Source organism: Ochotona curzoniae, unplaced genomic scaffold, assembly GCF_017591425.1.
Source record: "Ochotona curzoniae isolate NIBS_2020 unplaced genomic scaffold, NIBS_Ocur_1.0 scaffold_4506, whole genome shotgun sequence".
Lineage (NCBI taxonomy): Eukaryota > Metazoa > Chordata > Mammalia > Lagomorpha > Ochotonidae > Ochotona > Ochotona curzoniae.
Genome location: NW_024467119.1, coordinates 47707236 through 47726810, shown reverse-complemented (window position 1 = coordinate 47726810; position 19575 = coordinate 47707236). Strand labels below are relative to the sequence as shown.

The following is a 19575-nucleotide window of genomic DNA, read 5'->3' as shown; positions in this document are numbered from 1 at the left end:
AAAAGCTGAACAGGAAAGAATTCTTGAGAAATACAAATAAGTAAAGCAGTCTTGGAAATGTAGAATCAATCATTATTACACTGGGCATATGTGATTAAATGTCTTCAAAACAATGAGGCTCATCAATCAGCATGTGTATGGGCTAGGAAATCAGATCACCCTGGGAGAGAATTGAGACAGCCACTGTGACAAGGCCATCTCTTCCTGTTTCACATCACACTCAGGTGCACACAAAAGGAAAGCACTTTCTTGGCTTGCAATCTCTTTTTATATAATGGTAAATCTGCATTTGGGAATGAGTCTAAATAGCGGTGCGACAAACTCTTCTGATAGTGGTTTTTGCAGCAGGGCAATTCAGCTCTGGAAGCACCTTTGATATTCCCAAGTGCATGAATAAATGCTTAACATGATGTGATTGTGCTCTTGAAATACATTAGGATGCATGGAAGCTACAAATAAGTAACAGAAGGATCAGACACAAGTTACATGTTTACATGGTGGAAATTAAGTTTCCAGTATTTACAAAATTAAAATATGTTGCTTATGCCCAAAAGCATATTATCACCACAGCAAAACAGCAGTGTTTGTCTCAATACTGTTTTTTTAGGTTGGTTCGAGAAGCAAGACTAATAAAATCTGTTTAAGGGATTCAGTTAAAGTATATGTATCTGGGGGATATATTCCTTGAGCAATTGCCCTGCGATATTGTTGACTGGCAGTTGTTCGTTTCCCACTGGATGTGAATTGTGTACATGTTCAGGAAAATAAAGAAGAAATTGAAAGTATTATAAGCTTTATCGTAGTTAGCTCTGCAGATATCTAGCAGGTTTCATAGGGCTGAATATGAAAAGTAAAAGCTGAGGTAGTTATCTAGACATATTTCAGCTGAAAGAATGGGTGTCCATTTGGCACAGCTATTTAAGACAAAATAGTATTACTTGGGTGTGAACTCCAAATAATCCCATAATTTTCTACTCTCTGAGTTTATGCAGCCTTTATAAGCTATCTGGTTTATAACTTCACAGTCAGAGTTTCTTAGGCCTGAACTCATTTCTCGGGGAAGCGTTTGAAGATTTACAAAACCATGCCTATTTTCAAAATTGTAAGCTGGGATTGCTTTGCCTCAGCAGATACGATGACCCAAATCTCTTTGTGCAAAATGTGCTTCTGAAACATGCAATCATTTGATTTATCAACTATTCTAAATACTAATTTTGCTTTTATTTACTTTATATGCATTCCCAGGTTTCAAAGCAGGAGTCAAAAGCATGAAGGAAAAGCCAGTCAGATACTGCTACATCAATGTTTTAATAAATTATGCCGAGCTTTTGCTTTAAAAAAATCTTTGGATAAACAAGCTGTATTTAGGACAATTAAGGATTACCTTTGTATGGGTTACTTTTAATGAGTAAACAAGTTGCATGCTTGGATGGAGAACACTGGGGAATTCTACTAAGACGCTGTCAAGAGTGCGCTGTCCTAAGCAAACAAAAAATATGCATCCTGTAGATATTACTTTAACAGAGGATCTGATGAATAGTTTTGTACTATATTTTCACCATTATGTGGCAATCAATTTTGTAAAGAGTTTTGTGTTTACTCGTGTCGGCCATATAAAGTGCTAATAGTCAAAAATTGAAAGCCAATACCTGAAATTGAGGAGGGTAGGAAGGTGAAAAATATCAGAACACAAAACAGCATCTGGATATTTGTTGCATTTTGAGAATTTGCTGAAAGACCAAGGCTGAATATAAATGTAAGCAGGAATGGATGAAGGTGGAAAAATACAAACCTGATTGTGACGATTGCAAAGGATATTGCACCAAATTAGCAATAATCAATTTAGAAGGAAAATTTGACAAGGAAAGCTGCACAAATAATATAACCATTAAGTCTGATTAAGTTTATGTGAGTCCATGTAATTTCTCTTCCATCACTGGAAGTTTCCAAAGGAAAGCAATACATACAAAAGTCCTGATCACCTCAACACACTGACAATTTAATATGAGTCTAATTATTATTAGCAGTAGCTATATCATTATCATCTCATCATCATTGTCACTATGCATTCTGTATGAACTATTCAAAAAACCAGATACGCAATCACACTTAGAACAAGAGTTATGATTTCTTTTACCAAGTTGAAAAAGACAATCCTTGTCCTCTTTGTCCTTGCTATTAATAGTATTTGCCAACGTAAACAAGCTCATTGATTTTGGATTTGGCTATTTAGATAATGCACACAAGTTTTTTCCATAATCAATCTGGACATTTTATTTCTCCTACTTAGGGAACACTTAAAATCCTAACTCCTATTTAAATGTGGCTGCCTGAGAACACAAAGCTCCTTCTTACCTGTGTGGTAAAACTTCCCTGAAAATCCAAGGTTGAAGGTAAAATTTGCAACCTGAGTGCGCAGTAAATTTTGAGTCTCTAGTAATGCCTGAAATAAATAAGAAATTAACATGATTTTAGAAAAATAAATATGAAGCTTTGGGATGGCTCTTTTGCAAACGTGTGCTTGAATGAAATAAAGTATTATAAGATTTGCTGGTTTTTTTGTGCTTGATGGGCATTTTAATGTGATATAGTTCAGTTTGTCTACCATTGTTCTTATTATTTGAAGTGATTAGTAACCTTAAGAATTTTCCTTCATTAAACAAGCATGCAAGCAAACAAAACCAGAAGGTGAAGCTCAGAACTGAATTACCTGCCCCTTTGTCTTCATCTTTCCTCCTAATTGGAAATTTTATGCTTCTTAGGTTACAAATTGTGTAAAATAAGTCTAAGAATATTATCCATTATTTGGAAGGCAATTATCCACTAATCATTATTGAAATGGTTTTTTATTTCTATATGAGGCCTTTTAAGAATTTTAGATTATGCTATATCCTTCCCTTGGAAAGAATTTTCAGATTTGTTAGATGAGGAAAAGTTCATATTTGCTGGTAAGAAACAGAAGCAGAATTCTGTTTATTTTTCTTTTTTTTCTTCTTACTTTATTCTTTATTTATTTAGTTGAAAGTTTGGGATTTTGCAAATGAAATGTATATTTTGTGAATCTAGAGCTACAAAGAAGAAAATAATAACAGCTATCTTCTTTATTATCTATTCCATGAACAAATAGACTTCAAACATGAGAAACATTTGCTTAACTTCCAGATATAAATTATACCATATCGATAACTTATTTGCTGATGTGATAATTCACATAGTTAAGTATTATTCCAAATTATGTAAAATGTCTGTCAATTTTTTCCCCTGAAATTATATCTATGTTAATAGATGTTTCTAACTCAGAGCTTTCATGTTTTTTGACTTTTAGTTTGCTTATTGGCTTGCTTATTGATTCTGCATGCTTTCCCTATTTTTGATGGATTTTTAAAAAGAACTCACTTTCTGATGGTTATGGGAAATTCATTTCTATGTAGAGGTATTTGAAAAACTGATGTTATTTACAGTTACTGATAAGCAATCAGAGGTTTAGTTTCCTGCATTTCTTACAGTGACTAATCATTGTTTCAAATACTTATTGATATTACTATTTCTTCCTTTATTTGAAAATTAATTTAAATTTTAAAAGAAACAGATGAATAACTGAAATATTCATAAATTATAAGGAAATGATTGATGTGTTATACCAACAGTAGAAATCCTTTAATAGTTTTTCATAAGTCTAATTTAATTGAACTTTTTAAGGATCTAATGTATGTATGATTTCAAAAATTTGTATCAAAGTAAACTTACTTCTTAATTCCTTGCTATATTCACACATACAGTCATTCTATAAGATCAAAACTTTACTGGGTCTAATTATGATAAATCCTATTTAAATATTATCAGTTATAATGCCTAAGAAACATAGGCCCCATAAGACAATTCTGTAAATTACTGATACATTTTCAAGAAGATGAAACAACCTTGAGAAGAATGTAGAGTTGAAATAAACTGCTAAACAATTGGAGTTATTCATAAACATCAGACTATTGTCTTAAAATATTGTAAGAATATCACACATGCATTTCTCCTAGCAATTTCCTTCTTATGGCCCTTTTGACATCAATGCACAGTCCATGAGTTTCCATATCTTGATGTGTCTCCATCAATGCCCCACTTTTTATTTCCAGTTTACTCTACTCTATATTATACTCTGAAATCATGCTCACATCCACAAGGTAGTCACTGCTCTGCTCCTTCTTGTAAGGCCATCCAATTAAGGATTCAAGTTTTGTCAATCACTTAATCACTTCCTTTTTAAAAAAAAAATCTTGAGATAAAACCTAACAGTGTTGTATCACATATCACATTCAGGTATGTTGTAGAGCTGAATACATGCAAATGTTATAAAGACATGAAAAGATGATATTCTGGCCCTAACCCTCAATTGGTGTCTCCACACTTTCAGTTATCTAAACCCATCACTGCTACCTGCAAATCAGCACATTTTTGTCAGGTGGAACCAAGTTTCCACATTAGTCTACTCTTTTCTTACTGTTTTCTTTGCCTTAAAAACTCTGCTCCCATTCCCATTTCCCAAATTCCACCACTCTTCAAATTTCTGCTGATATGCCACTTTTTAAAATGAATTATTTGCCAATATTCAGAAATTTTTGCTTTGCTCAGAAGCCAGTCCACATTAGGGCCAGGACTGGGTGCCAACTGAGATGGGTTTGGCTGAATCACCCACCACAGGAGCTGGAACTGGAAGCAGGATGCATCATGCATTGGTGTAGGTTGAGGTTGAGGTGAGGTGAGCCATTCTAGTCTGGTGGCTGCCAGAATCGTGAGCCCCTGGGGCAGGAGGTCTGATGGGGTTTGGGTCACCTGGCCCATGTCCTTGACCTACCCGTGTGAACTGGTCCTCCTCTGTGGAAAAGATAGGGCAGTTAACCACATGCCCTGATGCATATGGAGGATATGGCAGCCCATTGGGACCTGCAGAGCACATCTGTTACATAGCAGAGGAAGGAGGGCAGAACAAACTTGACAAATACCTCAGTCAAAGGATGACAGAGAGAATTGGGTTGAATCGACAATGTCAGCCAATGGACATCGGAAGAGACCAAATTGTCAGAACCCCTGAAAAATACACCAGATAAGGACCCTGGGATGATATTTAGTGGCCATTCTCCACCCACAGATACTGGGGCATTTGGAAGGCTGGGTATGGCTCCTTCCCTTATCCTGTCACTTCCCCCAGAAACAGGAGGAAGAGATAGAAAATTTTCAAGGAATGATCACACCCACTCTTTTTAACACTTGATCCTTCCAACCCTGATCAGCTATGTAAATATAATCAAAAATTAAATTTAAAAAACCTTGAAAATCAAAAATAAATTTAATTAACATGATACCATGAAATAAAAATATTAAAATAGATGAGTAAAAGAAAGGATAAAATACAGAGAATCTCTAAAATATGAAAAGAAATATTAAAACATGAAAAATTAAATATGACATTTAGAATTACTGTGGCATAAAGAAACTTCTAAAATATTTCTAATTCTGAAAAACAGTGAAGAAGAAAGTTTTATGATGGATTTCAGGTAAAAATAAAAGCTTAACATAGCATATAGTTGAAAACACACTTATTTGAGTATTTTGTAAGACAATTACTGTAAGATTATATATTAAATAAAATGTTTAGAGTTTGAACAAGGAACATAATTGATTGAGACAAATAGTTTCTAAGTCATATAGAATAATATAAATTAGTGTATTTTAGCTTTTCCTTCTTACTGTGTTGGACAAATCTCTATATATCTTGATTAAGTACTACAGTGAATAAATACTTTGCTTACTTAAGAAAATGATTCATTATTTTAATATATTTAGAATAATAATCAATTATATCATAAATATTAATTCAATAATGAACACATTATTCAGCATTTGACTAAATCAATTTGCCCTTGTATAAGTGCATACTGTTAAAGAGAAAGTGCTGTTCAAATTTGTTGTATATTAAATTCAAGAGGGGATATAGATAAAATTGTCAATCAGGGAACCTATTTGAGAAATTATTGATGTAGTTGGTCATGCAGTCCAAGAACGCACATTTCATCATACAGCCCAGTGATTTCCAAAAAGAAAAGTGTCAAGCAATGTTTTTTCCATGTTCCATATGAACTGAATCATCAAAATATAGTAAGTACTTCTTTCCAGGTTCACTCCTGGTGCATTCTGTATTGGAGAAAAGAAGCTAGTAAACTGCTTTAGACACTAATATTATTACCATAAAAATTTAAAGAAATATTGAATTATCTTATTTATATTATTTCAGAGTATGTTGCATACAAAACTGTTGTAAATAATTGTTATTTCAGTTGCCATTATTAACTAACACCTTCTCTAAATAAATTTCATCAATAAGGTTATCCCTGTAAAAAATTTAAATCAAGTATCACATATGATAGGAGCCAAGCTGTCCCCCCAAAAGGCAAAGGGGATCAAATAGAAACATTGTTGCTGTCTTATAGACCTTTACTATACTCAACAAAAATAGGATGCTATTTATCCTAACTAAATCCTGCTGTGCGAGTCAAAAAAGGCTTATTCTATTTTTTAGGAGCTATTTTTTCCCTAGAGCAGGTTTAAATGGGTATCCCAGATAATGTGTGGAGAAGGTTAAACTGCCTTTACTGTTCACTGCCACCATAGCTTCCTCAGGTCCCAGTGTTGCAAATTGTGGGCCCACTCAGAATACCAGAGTTAAGACTTCATGAACTTTAATATCAAACAACAAACAAACAAAAACTCACCAAACATTACTACAATAATTTCCTAAATCTTCTAAGTAATTTCATATAAAATAAGTAATGTGCAATATCCAGTTGTGGAATAGATAATTAATGAAAGCTGAAAGAGTGTTTCTATTGATTTGCATTGAACACATATGGATCTTTCATTGAGGAAAGGTATAGAATGTCAAGCTCTTTCTTCTAAAATTGCACTCAGTTGAAACAAAAACCTGCTGATTCAGAAAACCTTGCTGTTTGAGACCAAACTATCTTCTGTGTCTTACTCATCACAAGTGTTCTAACTCTACCTTCCCTAGGTCAAAAACTTAAAATCTGAGTTCTTTTCCTTTCTGGTAAGAACATTCACTGACCCATTCATTCAATGAGAATTGATCGAAATCTTGCAATGATTTGGGCACTATTCATGACCATAAAGATAAGTGCAGAATGGGAACAATAACACCTAATAGAATTTTGATTATCTGTTATGCAAAGAAAATTTTCACACTAATTAATTATTTAATCTACAATGATGTTTTTATAAGTGAGGAAAATAGGACATAAGAAGTTTAAATGAACTATGCAAGCTTACTATGGAGTTAGAAAGTGCTTGTCAAACAAAACTGAAAAACTCATTATATTCATGTAGTCTATAGTGTTTTAAACCCTAACAATGTTACACATAAGGAATCAATCTGGCAATAACTATTACAAAATAATTTTGGTGTAATGATAATTTAAAAAGGTGTTTAAGAGTCAGTTACAATGTATATGCATTTGTAAAATGGTTTTGGAATCCATGCACACAAATATATCCTATTATTGAAAGTAACACAGCAGCATCTTTATGTTTTGACATTATAAGCGATGAGATCAATGAAGACCTGTTAGAAAAAGTGATCATTTGTTGGAGCCATGAGCAATTGGAGCCAAGTAGTTCCCAAAGAGTCAAAGGAGAAAAAGCCTTGGTGCCAAAAAGAGACATGGGCTCTAAATACATCAAACTCTACTTAATCTCACTTAGGAGGCAAGTTGCATTATAAATTGATATACTTGGTTCCTTGTTTGGAAAAGATGATAGGAAAACTGGGGAGGCTGTGTAGCAAGCACATGAAAAGAAAACAGGAGACTTTTGAGGTAGTTCCTTAGAAGAAGTAAAAGCATGACTTCTACTGCCAGCCCAAGGATGGGGAAGTAAAGATGGTCATTGTGGACCCCCCTCCCTTATACCCCATGGAAAGCGAGGGGTGATTTGATTTCACAGATTATTCAGCTACCTGACCTTCTGTGAAACTGGGAAATTTTGGAAAGGGTTTAAGGGAATTAAGTCAACATTTTCACTGCTATTGTAAACATCTGTTCCCCAACATTATGGCTAAGCTGTTAAAATTTCTACATGATTCCAGTTGGAAAGACAAAGTCCAAAATCGTATAATATCTTCACTTTAAAAACCTTTGTTACCAGGTTCTCAGGGCAAATTTTAGAAGCTAACTGCAAATGTATATAGGGATAAAGCAAGTCATCTCATAACACAAGGAGTGTTTTTTGAATACCTGAAGGTCAAACATTGGTGCTGATTAAAGTTACTGGCAGAGAAGAGAAAATGAAAAGTGGTTTAACCTTGTAAAACAATATTAACTCGCATCACGTATATGAAGAGTTTGCATTTCTACCTGATTATCAAAGAACACAATGAAGGTTATATGTACACCATGAAATCTGAAGTGTACGTATAGTGTTACAAAATTTATTTGATTGCATCAGCATAATACTCCATGTCTCTTGGTCTTCTTCGCAAGTGGGGTGAGTAGATTTGTCCTGTGCCTGAAGTTATATTTCTGAAGAGTGTAGTGAGCATCTCAGAGTTCCCCAAATTGCAAATTTGTGAAATCAATGCATTCTCATACTCTTGAGAGTATGTTGACAAGTTGAAGGAGAGGTGAAATTGAAAGGTCATGTGCATTTTCCATGTAGTTTTTGAAGATGCTTCCCATGTTAGATGAACAACAGTCCTTTTCTTTTTTTTAATTTTTTTAATTGGCACCCTGGAGCTCTCCCTGGATCAGAAAATACTGCTTAGCTCCTGTGAGTCTCTGTTCCCTCTCTGTTGTGTGCCCTTTCAGTTCTGAGAAGCTATCTGAAACTACAACTCTGCTGTTCCTTGTATCCGTGTCTCATATTTCCCATATTCTACTATTTGAAGGAAACTTTGCATCCAATAACCAAATTAGAATCAAATATGAACTAATTTTGAACATTCAGGTAACATTATTTAGATCAAGGCCATTAGCCTTACAAATTCCTTTCTCTAAGACTGACATTCAATTACATTATTTAATTTATTTTTCCTTTGACTCTTACCCTGAGGTCTTCGTCAAAAACTATGAGACCTCTAAGGTTAAGAAAAGATAAATATATACCATAATTTCATATTTAATTGTTTATGGAGTAGGGTTAAAGTATTTTAAGGAAATAAAATATTTTAAGAAAATAACAGCAATATCAAGATCTCCCTTGGTCTCAGTCTGAATGCTTAAGTAAATTATACAAAAGCAGTGATATAGAGGCAGCTTCTGTGTGAATAACTTCCCAAATGCCCATGGCAGCAAGGACTAAAGCAAGTGGAAGCTAGGAGCGCAGACACCAGTGCAGTTCAACATGATAGGCCATGGTGACCCAGGTACTGGAACTATCATGGACTGTTTCCCAGCGAACATTAAGAGGAAGATGGATTGGAAAGAGAGGAACTGGAATCTGACCTGGACACCTCCATATGGCATACAGACTTCCAAGTGAGAGATGAACTGCTGTACTAAACATCTGGGCTCCAAAAACCTTTGAAGTACTTTAGAATTTCATATTTGTTAAGGGCTAGTCAAATAAAAGAAGTTGTTGTAAGCTCAGTAACCAAAAGATGATTTCAAGAACATAAAAGAATCAAACGTTAAGACAAATATACACCTGAATACAGCATGAACACACACAGGCACACACACACAGAGTCAAAAACTTTCTTGGGCAACGATGGCAGCCGTGTTATTTAGACTGTAGATGTCTCCTACTTTACCCTTAGTATGGCTCTGTTTGTATTGAACTAGATCCAACTATTTGTTAAAACTTAACCTGAATCACCATGCATAACTGCAGCTGCTGCAGCAGGGCACTAACCTGGTTGAAATGTTTGTACGGCAAAGCAAGGACTCACACAGGAACAAAAACCACCTACAGAGTCCACTCAGTGTGGGCGGAGTATGGAAGATGGGGCTACTTTCCAAATTATATCATGGCAATTTCCCTACATAAGAGGCTGAAATTAGGGAACTAAAACTCCTTACAACAGAAGACTGTTTCCTAATTCATGATTAGTGAATCTTTATGTGTGTGAAACTCAATAATTCTGTGGAAAAATAATTCCATGTTTAAAATGTTTAGGAAACTCTACATTAGGCACCTTTGGGAGTTCCCTAATTTACAATAGCATACTGAAATTCTTCAGAGTTAGCAGGAATAAAATGGACTTGATATATTTAGGTTTTCCTTCAGGTGATCAGTCAGTAACGTCCACCCCTATTTTGCTTAATTTGTGATAATAATCTTTTAGGAAAAAACATTAAGTGAATAGTTAATCGTTGGGTGAGAAATATTTTTTCCAGGGTCATGCTGTGCTTTACCAAATATAACTTTTGTTTTGTAATGCAATTATCAAAATACAACAGCTGTAATTTTATATGGAATGTGATTCTGCATATGCATTCAGTTTTATAATCACATTAGCCCTCAGCAGGAGATCTGTAAAGGAGATTTTCTTTCTCTGTTATTATAGTATTTGCAATTGCTAAAAGGATTTGATCAAAATAGATATCTTAATATCATGGGTTTTAAGAAATATATTTTGAAGCAATAATTATATTTTTGGAAAGTATAGCATTCTTTAGAGCATCTAGTTCTCGCCACAAAATTAACAGAAAACAATTATCAAATTTTTCAATAGCAAAATCACTTTTTAATCCAGGATTAAAAATAGTGTTAATTTCTGTCCCAGTTTATGTTTTGGGCCTGTAATGATACAGGTTTCTAAAGCAGACATCTCCTCACCAAGTATCACCTTCTGGTCTTCATTCTGTGTCTGCCTTTGCTTGCACTGGGTGTCTGCACTTCACACTCTCCACCCTCGCTTGGGATACATCCCTAGGGGCCCACAGACTGCTAAGACAGATAGCTGACAATTAATCACTGATTGTTCTGCTTATTTCATCTCCAGAATTACTCCTTGCTCACATGCTGATTAGGTATCTTTCTAGGACATAAGGTCTTGAGTTAAAAACTGTACTATATTTTTTATTCATTAACCATTGTTACAGTTCTAAAACATTTCTTAGGCAAAGACATTATGCTTGGAATGCTTGATTTTATTAAAAAAAAACTTCCTTCTTTTTTCCCAATTTATTTTATTTTTATTGAAAAAGGCAGATTTACAGAGGGGAGAGACAGAGAAAAAAAAGATTTTTTGCCTGTTGGTTCATTCTCCAAGTGGCTGCCATGGTTGCAGCTGAGCTGATCTGAACACTGGAGCCAGGAGATTTTTCTGGGTCTCCCACATGTGTGCAGGGTCCCAAGGCTTCCCCCCCCCAACTCCCCGCCGCCACCCAAGGCTACAAGTAGGGAACCAGGAGGGAAGTGGAGCAGCTGGGATATGAACTGGTACCCATATTGGATCGCAGCACAAGCAATGCATGAATTTAGCTGCTGAACCCTCACACCAGGCCCACTTTTGTCTCTTTCAAGGTTGCCTTTTGGAAGCTGTAAATCTCCCTGGCAGGTTTTGAAGGTCTCAGATTGTGAAGACAGGCTTCAGAGATTCCTGGCTTATCTTTGCCAAATAGATTTTCCACTAAGTATCCACAGGAACATTCTTAAATGATAGGAATTCAGGGTTTTAATTTCTAAATTTAGCTCCTATGGCAATTCATTCCAAGAAGAAAAACAAAAATATTATTACTGCCTTATCCATAGTTTCCATTCCTGCAACACACAGCTGCAAGTATTTTTTACTGACACTGGTATTAGTAACCTATGTATTGTGCAATATTTGAATAAACATAAATTTATCTTTTGGGGTACTTATCTATTGCTGAATTCATGTAAGATCGGTGACATAATAACATAAGTAACATGGACTACAGTGAATGTGTATCTTCTTTTTGAAATATAATGGTATCAATAAGTACATGTATTTGGGCTTACAGAAAAATAAATCGGAAGCAACTATTAACACATTTGCTATCTGTTGTTAGAGACTAGCCTATTCACCTCATGCATTTAATATTTTAATATTAATTTGTACAGAAGGCTAGAAGTGTCATATAAAGAATACACATTTGATTACTGAGAAAGCAAAATGCTATCATTAACAACAGAACTGAAAATATAACTAACATTACTTTCTAATTGAGCCAATACAGTAAGCATAAATTCAGTATTTAACAAATGTGTGTTTACTTACCAGCAGAGAAAAACATTTGGAAATAACCACACCTACTAATAAAGACCTCCAACTAGAAAGAAATGAACACTACAAATTGATCTCCATTAGGAACTGTACAATAGCAAGCATTTCTAGAATGACTTGTATCTTTCAGGTGGTCTTGTAGGAATTGCTAATGTACTATGTCCTTACACGTACACACACATAAATATGCACAAGCATCTTTATGCTTTTGTACTGTGAATATGAAAATATTTCCTATATTTGGAAACCCTTGCAACTTGTTTTTATAATATAATTTTTCATGTTTGTCTCATATCTGAATGCAATTGAATTAATTCAAGAACTTATAATAACTTTATAATATTTTTGAAATGTTTATATGATCCATACTGTAAGATTAGGCAAACATGCATTCAAGAAACATATGTCTCTATGTATCCTAATTATATTTTGTAATGACTGATTTCTGAGCCAATTTATATTTTTCAGGCATTAAGGCATTTTTTTTAAGATTTAATTTTTCATTGAAAAGGCAGATATACAGAGAGAAGGAGAAACAGAGAAAAAGACCTCTGTCTGCTAATTCACTCACCAATAGCCATAATGGCCAGAGCTCAGCAGATCCAGAGACGGGAAGCAGGAGCCTCCTCTGGATCTCCCACATGCTACAGAATCCCAAGCCCTTGAGTCATCCTCCAACTGCTTTCCCATTCCACAGGCCAGGAGTTGGATGGGAACTGGAGCAGCTGGGACACAAACTGGCACTCACAATGGATTCGGCTAATGCAAGATGAGGATTCAGGCACTAGGCTACTGTGCTACGCCCATATAGCAGTTATTAAGCTCAATTGATAGTAGAATTTTCTTATTAAATTGATTTGAGGATTAAAATAACATATTTTTTAGGTTTTCTTATAAATATGAAAAAGACTGCTAACTATACAGAAACATGATTAGAGTCACCATAACAAATATATATCAAAATCGATAATACAGTGTGATATTTTATGATGGAGTGGTCTTACACTTGGTAGAAAAATAATCCTTCAGGAAATCTCTTTTAACAAATTAAAGAATTTTAAAAATAAAAGGTCCTGTGAAATCTTATTGTCACCTCCCTAAGCTTAAGTCTATTTAAAGCCCAATTAAATTTCACATTAATAACAAAACAAGCTTGACAGCATCTAATAAACACCTACAAGTCTACCACTCTCATTCTCTGGGGATGAAGGGAAATTTGCGTACTCCGCCTGAAGATGAACAATGAAGCCAATTGTGCATTAATGGTGACATGCCTCAGTATTGCCCCAATTTCCCTAAAAAAGAAAGCAACATTCTGAATGACTGGGATTACCTTGCTCTCATATTTTATTTTTATAAAGAAATAAAATGTCAAATAAAACATCAAATTAAAAAATGCCATCATTATTATGCATTCACGAATTTTTAACATAACCCTGTTAAGCTAGGCACTGGAGAAACAGCTTTGAGCAAGACATGTAGTTTCTTCAGGAGTTTATATTTCAGTGAGGTAGACACAAGAGGTAAGAACATTACTAATTACTAAAATTACTAATGCAGTGCAGTAAGGTGAAAGTTGTGGGAAATCTTTGAAGAGTTTTGTTCAAAGATATGACGTTCACAATATACACCTTAAATAGTTAGCAAGGTATAAAAACAGGCTGTATCAGAGAACATAAGTGAAAACTGAGACATTTAAAATAGAAAAAAAGTGACATAATTAAAAAAATTAGTAACTGGGAGTTATTGATGACTCCTAGATTTGTTCTAACATGTAAGTATGAAATGAAAATTGATGGGAAATTATCAGTGTGAGGTAGCTCCTCAAAATCTAATCCATATTTTAGTCAGTTTTCTGTATCTGCATAAAGTAATTGTTCTCAATCTGTTAATTTTTGACCCAATGCAGTAATTTTTGTAATACTTTATGAGATATTAAAGATTATAGAATGAAATCGGGTTTGTTAGAATATTTTGGAGCAAGATAAATATGGGGCAGGTGACCAAGTAAAAATATTAGACTATTGGTTTTATAGTTAGAGAGTACAATAGATAACAGGTTAATTGCAGGTGAGCTATATTGAAAAAAACAAAGCCTAAACTTGTTTAAGAATAATGAAAAGCATACCCTTATGAAAACTTTATGGAAATATTGTGGTAAAGATATGAGGCTTTAAGCCTAAAGTTATATCACATTTACTGAACAGGTGAAATAATAGCCCAAATTGCTATTTATCAACTATAGTGCACTTAGTTTATAAAAATGTACCAAGTTTCGAATTTATGTAAACAATTTTTTACCTTCACAAATAAAATAATTTAATGCATTAAATAAATTCTCAAGAGTTCCCTTTCCCAGAAGATATTTCATTAGCTACAGAGATGTCCCATTAATGGATTATTTAGTTTGACATTGCAAGAATCCCTCACCTTGGGCCACAAATGTAATAAAAGCTCCTAAAAAGTCATATATCCTTCATTATTTTACAGTTATCTCTAGAATTACCATTTGAGACTGTGAATCATCTTTATTCTTCCTAATTGCTGCATCTATTAAGGAAGACAGACATTTTTCTACAATATTCGTGTTAATTGCTAAGAAATTTACATAATACACTGGGGGGGGGGGGAGCGGTATCATTTCATGCCTAATAGGAAGCAATTTGCTTTCCTTTATTAAGTGCATTAAAACTTCATGCCCCAGACATCACTGACGGTAAACATTTGATTCTGCTCAAATTTAATGCACCAAGGCATTTTGTCGTGCCATATTAGGTTTATTTATGTGCTGTGTTCTGCATTGTTAGCTGCTAATGAGACTTCAACTCCTATTGCTCCAAGGCCTGAACACTAACCTCATTTTAATGAGTTCATTATTTGCTGTCTTCTGAAAGGAAGACAACAAATTTTCCTTTTAATTAAAGGTCAAAACACCCCTGGCAAAGGAAAGGGAAGAGGTTATCAAACCCTAGGAGAAGCTAAGAGATAGCTCTTACAGGTTTTAGAGTGGGCAGACTTAGATCCGTCTTGGTAGGCTGCAGTTTCTCAACAATACAGACATTCAGTCAATCAGTGGAGAACGGAATACATCTAAATTTGAGACAAATGAGAATACTGCACTGAGAGAATTAATGTGTCTAAGACTTTGTAAAAAAAGAAAAGAAAATGAAAGTCAGCCAAGGTAATTAAAGAGGCTTTAGTCCTAACCAAAAGGGCCATGCAGATCAATATCACCCACCACAGCAAAGATTCCTCTTTTGCATGGCAAATGAGTTGTGCAATCGAGAAAGCAGATACCATATTAACCAAGCCAAGACAAAACTATTCTTAAATGTTTTATCTGAAAGTGAACCAAAGGTAAATCAATAGTTTGGGGGAACTATTTTTAGTAATGTAAAGAATATGTGGTCTTAGCATTAGACATAAGAATTTCTGTACTCACACGAAACAAGTTGCTAACTGGGAATGCCAGTTAAATGCACATTGCAGCTAATTCATTTTACTGACTATGGGAGGAAGAAGAAACTTGAGCTCCTATTGTCTTATGATAACAACATGAGCAACTTGTTACTTACATAAAGTTTAATAATTAGATCAAGAGATTGAACACTACGATTACATGAGGTCCTTTGACTAGAGACACATGTCATGGTGGTATTAAGCCTCTTGCTGAAACACTGGCATCTTATAAAACACATCTATTCAGTCCCCAGCTATTCCACTTCCAATACAGCTACCTCCTATGTGCCTGGGTAAACAATGGAGGATGGCTTGACTCCTTAGTTTCCTATAATACACACGTGCAAAAGCTAGATGGCATTCCAGGGGCTTGATTTTTGTCTGACCCAGCCTTGATACTGCATCTGTTTAGGGAATAGCCAGCAAATGGAATATTTTGCCTTTGGTTTTGTCCTCTCTCTATCTTTGCAATAAGTATGTAAACCTTGAAATCCAAGCCTTTCATTTTACTTGGATAGCAAACACTTCCCACATATTGATTATTTGAATCATGTACAATGCCTTCGATTTGATTTAAATTATTAAAAGAAATCTTTCAAAACAGAGTACCTTCAATAACTTCAATAACTTTATTTTTGAAAACAATTATCTGCCTTTTAAGCTGCTAGTGGAATTCTTGGCTTTGAATAATCTTTTTTAGTAACTTGCTTATTTACAAAAATGCAAATTATAAATACAGTGGTTACCCACATACAAGATACAAAAGGCATCTGACATTTTGTGATACATTTATTATAATTAATGAGTAAGTGTTAATACATTGTTACTGAGGCTCATGGATAATGTATTTTTCATATAAGAATCTATTTCTGTTCCATAAAACTTTCAAGATAACTCATATTTAGCTGCTTTGTTTGCTTAGGTCTCATACGGCTGTGAGCTTCAATGAGGTTTTTTGTTTGTTTGTTTTGGAGAAGATTTAAATCAGCAAAAAAGTAGGAAGTACAAAGTCTACATATGAGATCACTCCCTTCTCTTAAGTACTCTATAGGTTTTTCTGTTGTTTTTGTTTTCCATTAGTGTGAGACTCACATGTCATAACTGATGAATGACTAACCCAAAGTTCATACTAGGATTCGTTCTTTATGTTCTGCATTCCATGGCTAAGGACAAATGTCTAAATAGAGTGTCATGTATTTACCACTGTTGCATCATTGAGCATGGAGATCCTAGAATGTATCTATGTTAAATAGCTTTACTACTCTCAAAATCCCCTATACATCACGGATTTATCCCTCCCCAGAAAGCAACTGATGTTTTTACTCTTTCAATGGTTTTGTCTTTTCCAGAATGTCATTTAGTTTGGATGCTTCAGTACAAGTGTGTAGCCTATTGGAAATTATTTATTTTATTTAGCAGTATTCATTTTAAGTTTATTTCACTTCTTTCTGCATCTTGACAGTACAATTTTAGCTACTAAATAATATATCATTGTACCAATACAATGATTTTCTTAAATAATGACCTATGAAAGGAAACATTAGTTACTTTTAACTTGTAACTTTTGACTGTCACAAATAAAGTTGGCATGAACAACATTGTGTAGATATTTTTGTAAACACAGATTTTTAACCTAGCTGGGAAACATACTAACCGTGTTCCAGAATCCCACGAAAAGATAATTTTTGGCTTTGTAGAAAACTAAAAAAACTAAATTTAAGTGATTATCTACAGTTGAAACAAGGTCTTTTCTGCTAAACAGTTAAAATAAAGCTATGTAAACGTAGCACTGAGAGGAAGATACAATCGGGCTGTGTAGATGAAATACTTAATTCAAATGAATAAAAAGAGCAGTGTAGTGAAATGTTGAGTGGAAATTTCATTGAGTAAATTAACTTTACACTTTTAAACTAATCTATGAGGATATTAACATGGTCTAGCACACATGCCTGTTTACACATGCACAAATACACTTACACACACATTGGCGAAAGAGAGGAAGGGCATGTAGGGCAAAATATTTTGCAAGTTGTAGTTTTCTTCTCTCTCTCTCTCTTTTGTTTGTTCTTTAAGAAAACAGTTTTGTTAACAGTTTTTAAGAAAACATTTTTTTAACAGTTTTTTAAAAAGATTTACTTATTTTTATTGCAAAATCAGACATATAGAGAGAGCAAAAAGGACAGAGAGGAAGACCTTCCGCCCGACATTCACTCCCTAAGTGACCACAACTGGTCGGAGCTGCACTGATCCGAAACCAGGAGCCAGAAGCTCTTCCAGGTCTCTCATGTAGGTACAGGGTCCCAGGGCTTTGGCCAATCCTTGACTGTTTTCCAAGGCCACAAGCAGGGATCTGGATGGGAAGCGGGTCTGCCAGGATTAGAATTGGTGCTCACATGTGATCCCTGCACGTTTAAGGCAAGGACTTTAGCTACCAGGCCACTAGGCCAGGCCCTTTTAAAAAAATTTTAAGAAAACTGGCAGATATATTTGAGACAAATCAATCACATTTCCTTGCTTTTTTGCAAGACTCAGTGTCTTTTCCTAGAGGGTAATTGGGCAAAGGATCTAGTAAGATTTGCATCTTAAATGTAATGTGAATGCCATTTCTTCATAGGACACAATTATTCTGAATAATTTAAACCTGATGCAAAAGATTTTCTTCCTTTCACATAGTTTTTTTTTTTTTTTTTTAGAAATACAGATGGATACTTCCTGTACCTCCTTTAAGACATTTTTCAGGGTCCAGTGCAATAGAGTTGTGGCTAAAGTCCTTGCCTTTTATGCTCTTGGATCCCATATCCTGGCTACTCCGTTTCAACTCCAGCTCCCTTTTGTGGCCTAGGAAAGCAGTGGAGGACAGGCCAAAGACTTGGGACCCTGCACCTGAGTGCGGAAGACCGAAAAGTTCCCACTTAATGGCTTTGGATTGGCTCAGCTCTGGCCACTGCCTCTCTTGGGGAGTGAACCAGTAGATGAAAGATCTTCATTATAGTAGCTAATAACAGCCTCTTTTAACCTCATCTTGTACTCCTTCCTTCACTCTACACTTCATTTCATTCCTACAGAACTTAATTCCCCCTAAAACAAAGTCTATAGAGTAATTATATATGTTCCTATTTATCCTGTAGTCTTTTGAATGAAGCCAGAAAAACGTTCCTTTCTTTGAAGCGTGATATGCCCGTGGAACTAAACAGTGCCTGGAAGGTAAAGTACCCAATAACACGTACAGAATGAAAGATGGTCGTGTCTGCAGCTGGTGGAAATCAATTTCTCAGAGAAAGGTATGCAACTTCCGTGTCCCAAGGGTGAAGACATTTCCAGTAGAGCTGCAATTACTACTGGTTGAACAAGATGAATCAAAAAATCATGTTCAAATTTACACTTTTCCCTTAATTACTGATCCATGTGTACAACTGGGTATTCTGGTCTTCTCTGTTGAATAATCAGTATAATACAGCACAGAGCAAGAATGTAATTTTCAGAACACTTGACACTTATGAAAAATTCAACCCCTAGGGTTTCAAAAAAGTTAATAGCTTTCATTTTCCCTGTTAATTAATTAACAAGCTAGAACTAACTAGGTGTTCATGATTAACTAACCATAAAATGCCAGACTGAATGGAGGAAGCCATAAAATCTCCATAGATTTCTTAAACAGAAGCAGTAGCAGCAGAAATAAAACAACAACAATAAAAAAAAAACTGAATAAATTCTCTGCTTTTCTTCGATTTGGTTGCTTCAAGAAGCCTCTGAAATTCCATCTGATTGTTAACTGTTACAAATCACTGAAGAGGGACCAGACATGTAAACTTAAGGGACTGAGTACGTGTTGAATTGGCTGTTGTAATTTACAGGTTTTCCTGCGG

General features: G+C 34.7%; 1 protein-coding gene across 1 annotated transcript in view; it reads right to left on the bottom strand.

The window, feature by feature from the left end:
* The window catches only part of NDST4 (N-deacetylase and N-sulfotransferase 4), a 244325-nt gene that overhangs the window by 117881 nt on the left and 106869 nt on the right, over positions 1–19575 (bottom strand). Inside the window, exon 3 of the mRNA XM_040966876.1 lies at positions 2356–2443. Coding sequence (XP_040822810.1) covers positions 2356–2443 — 88 coding nt within the window. The remainder of the gene's footprint in view (positions 1–2355; positions 2444–19575) is intronic.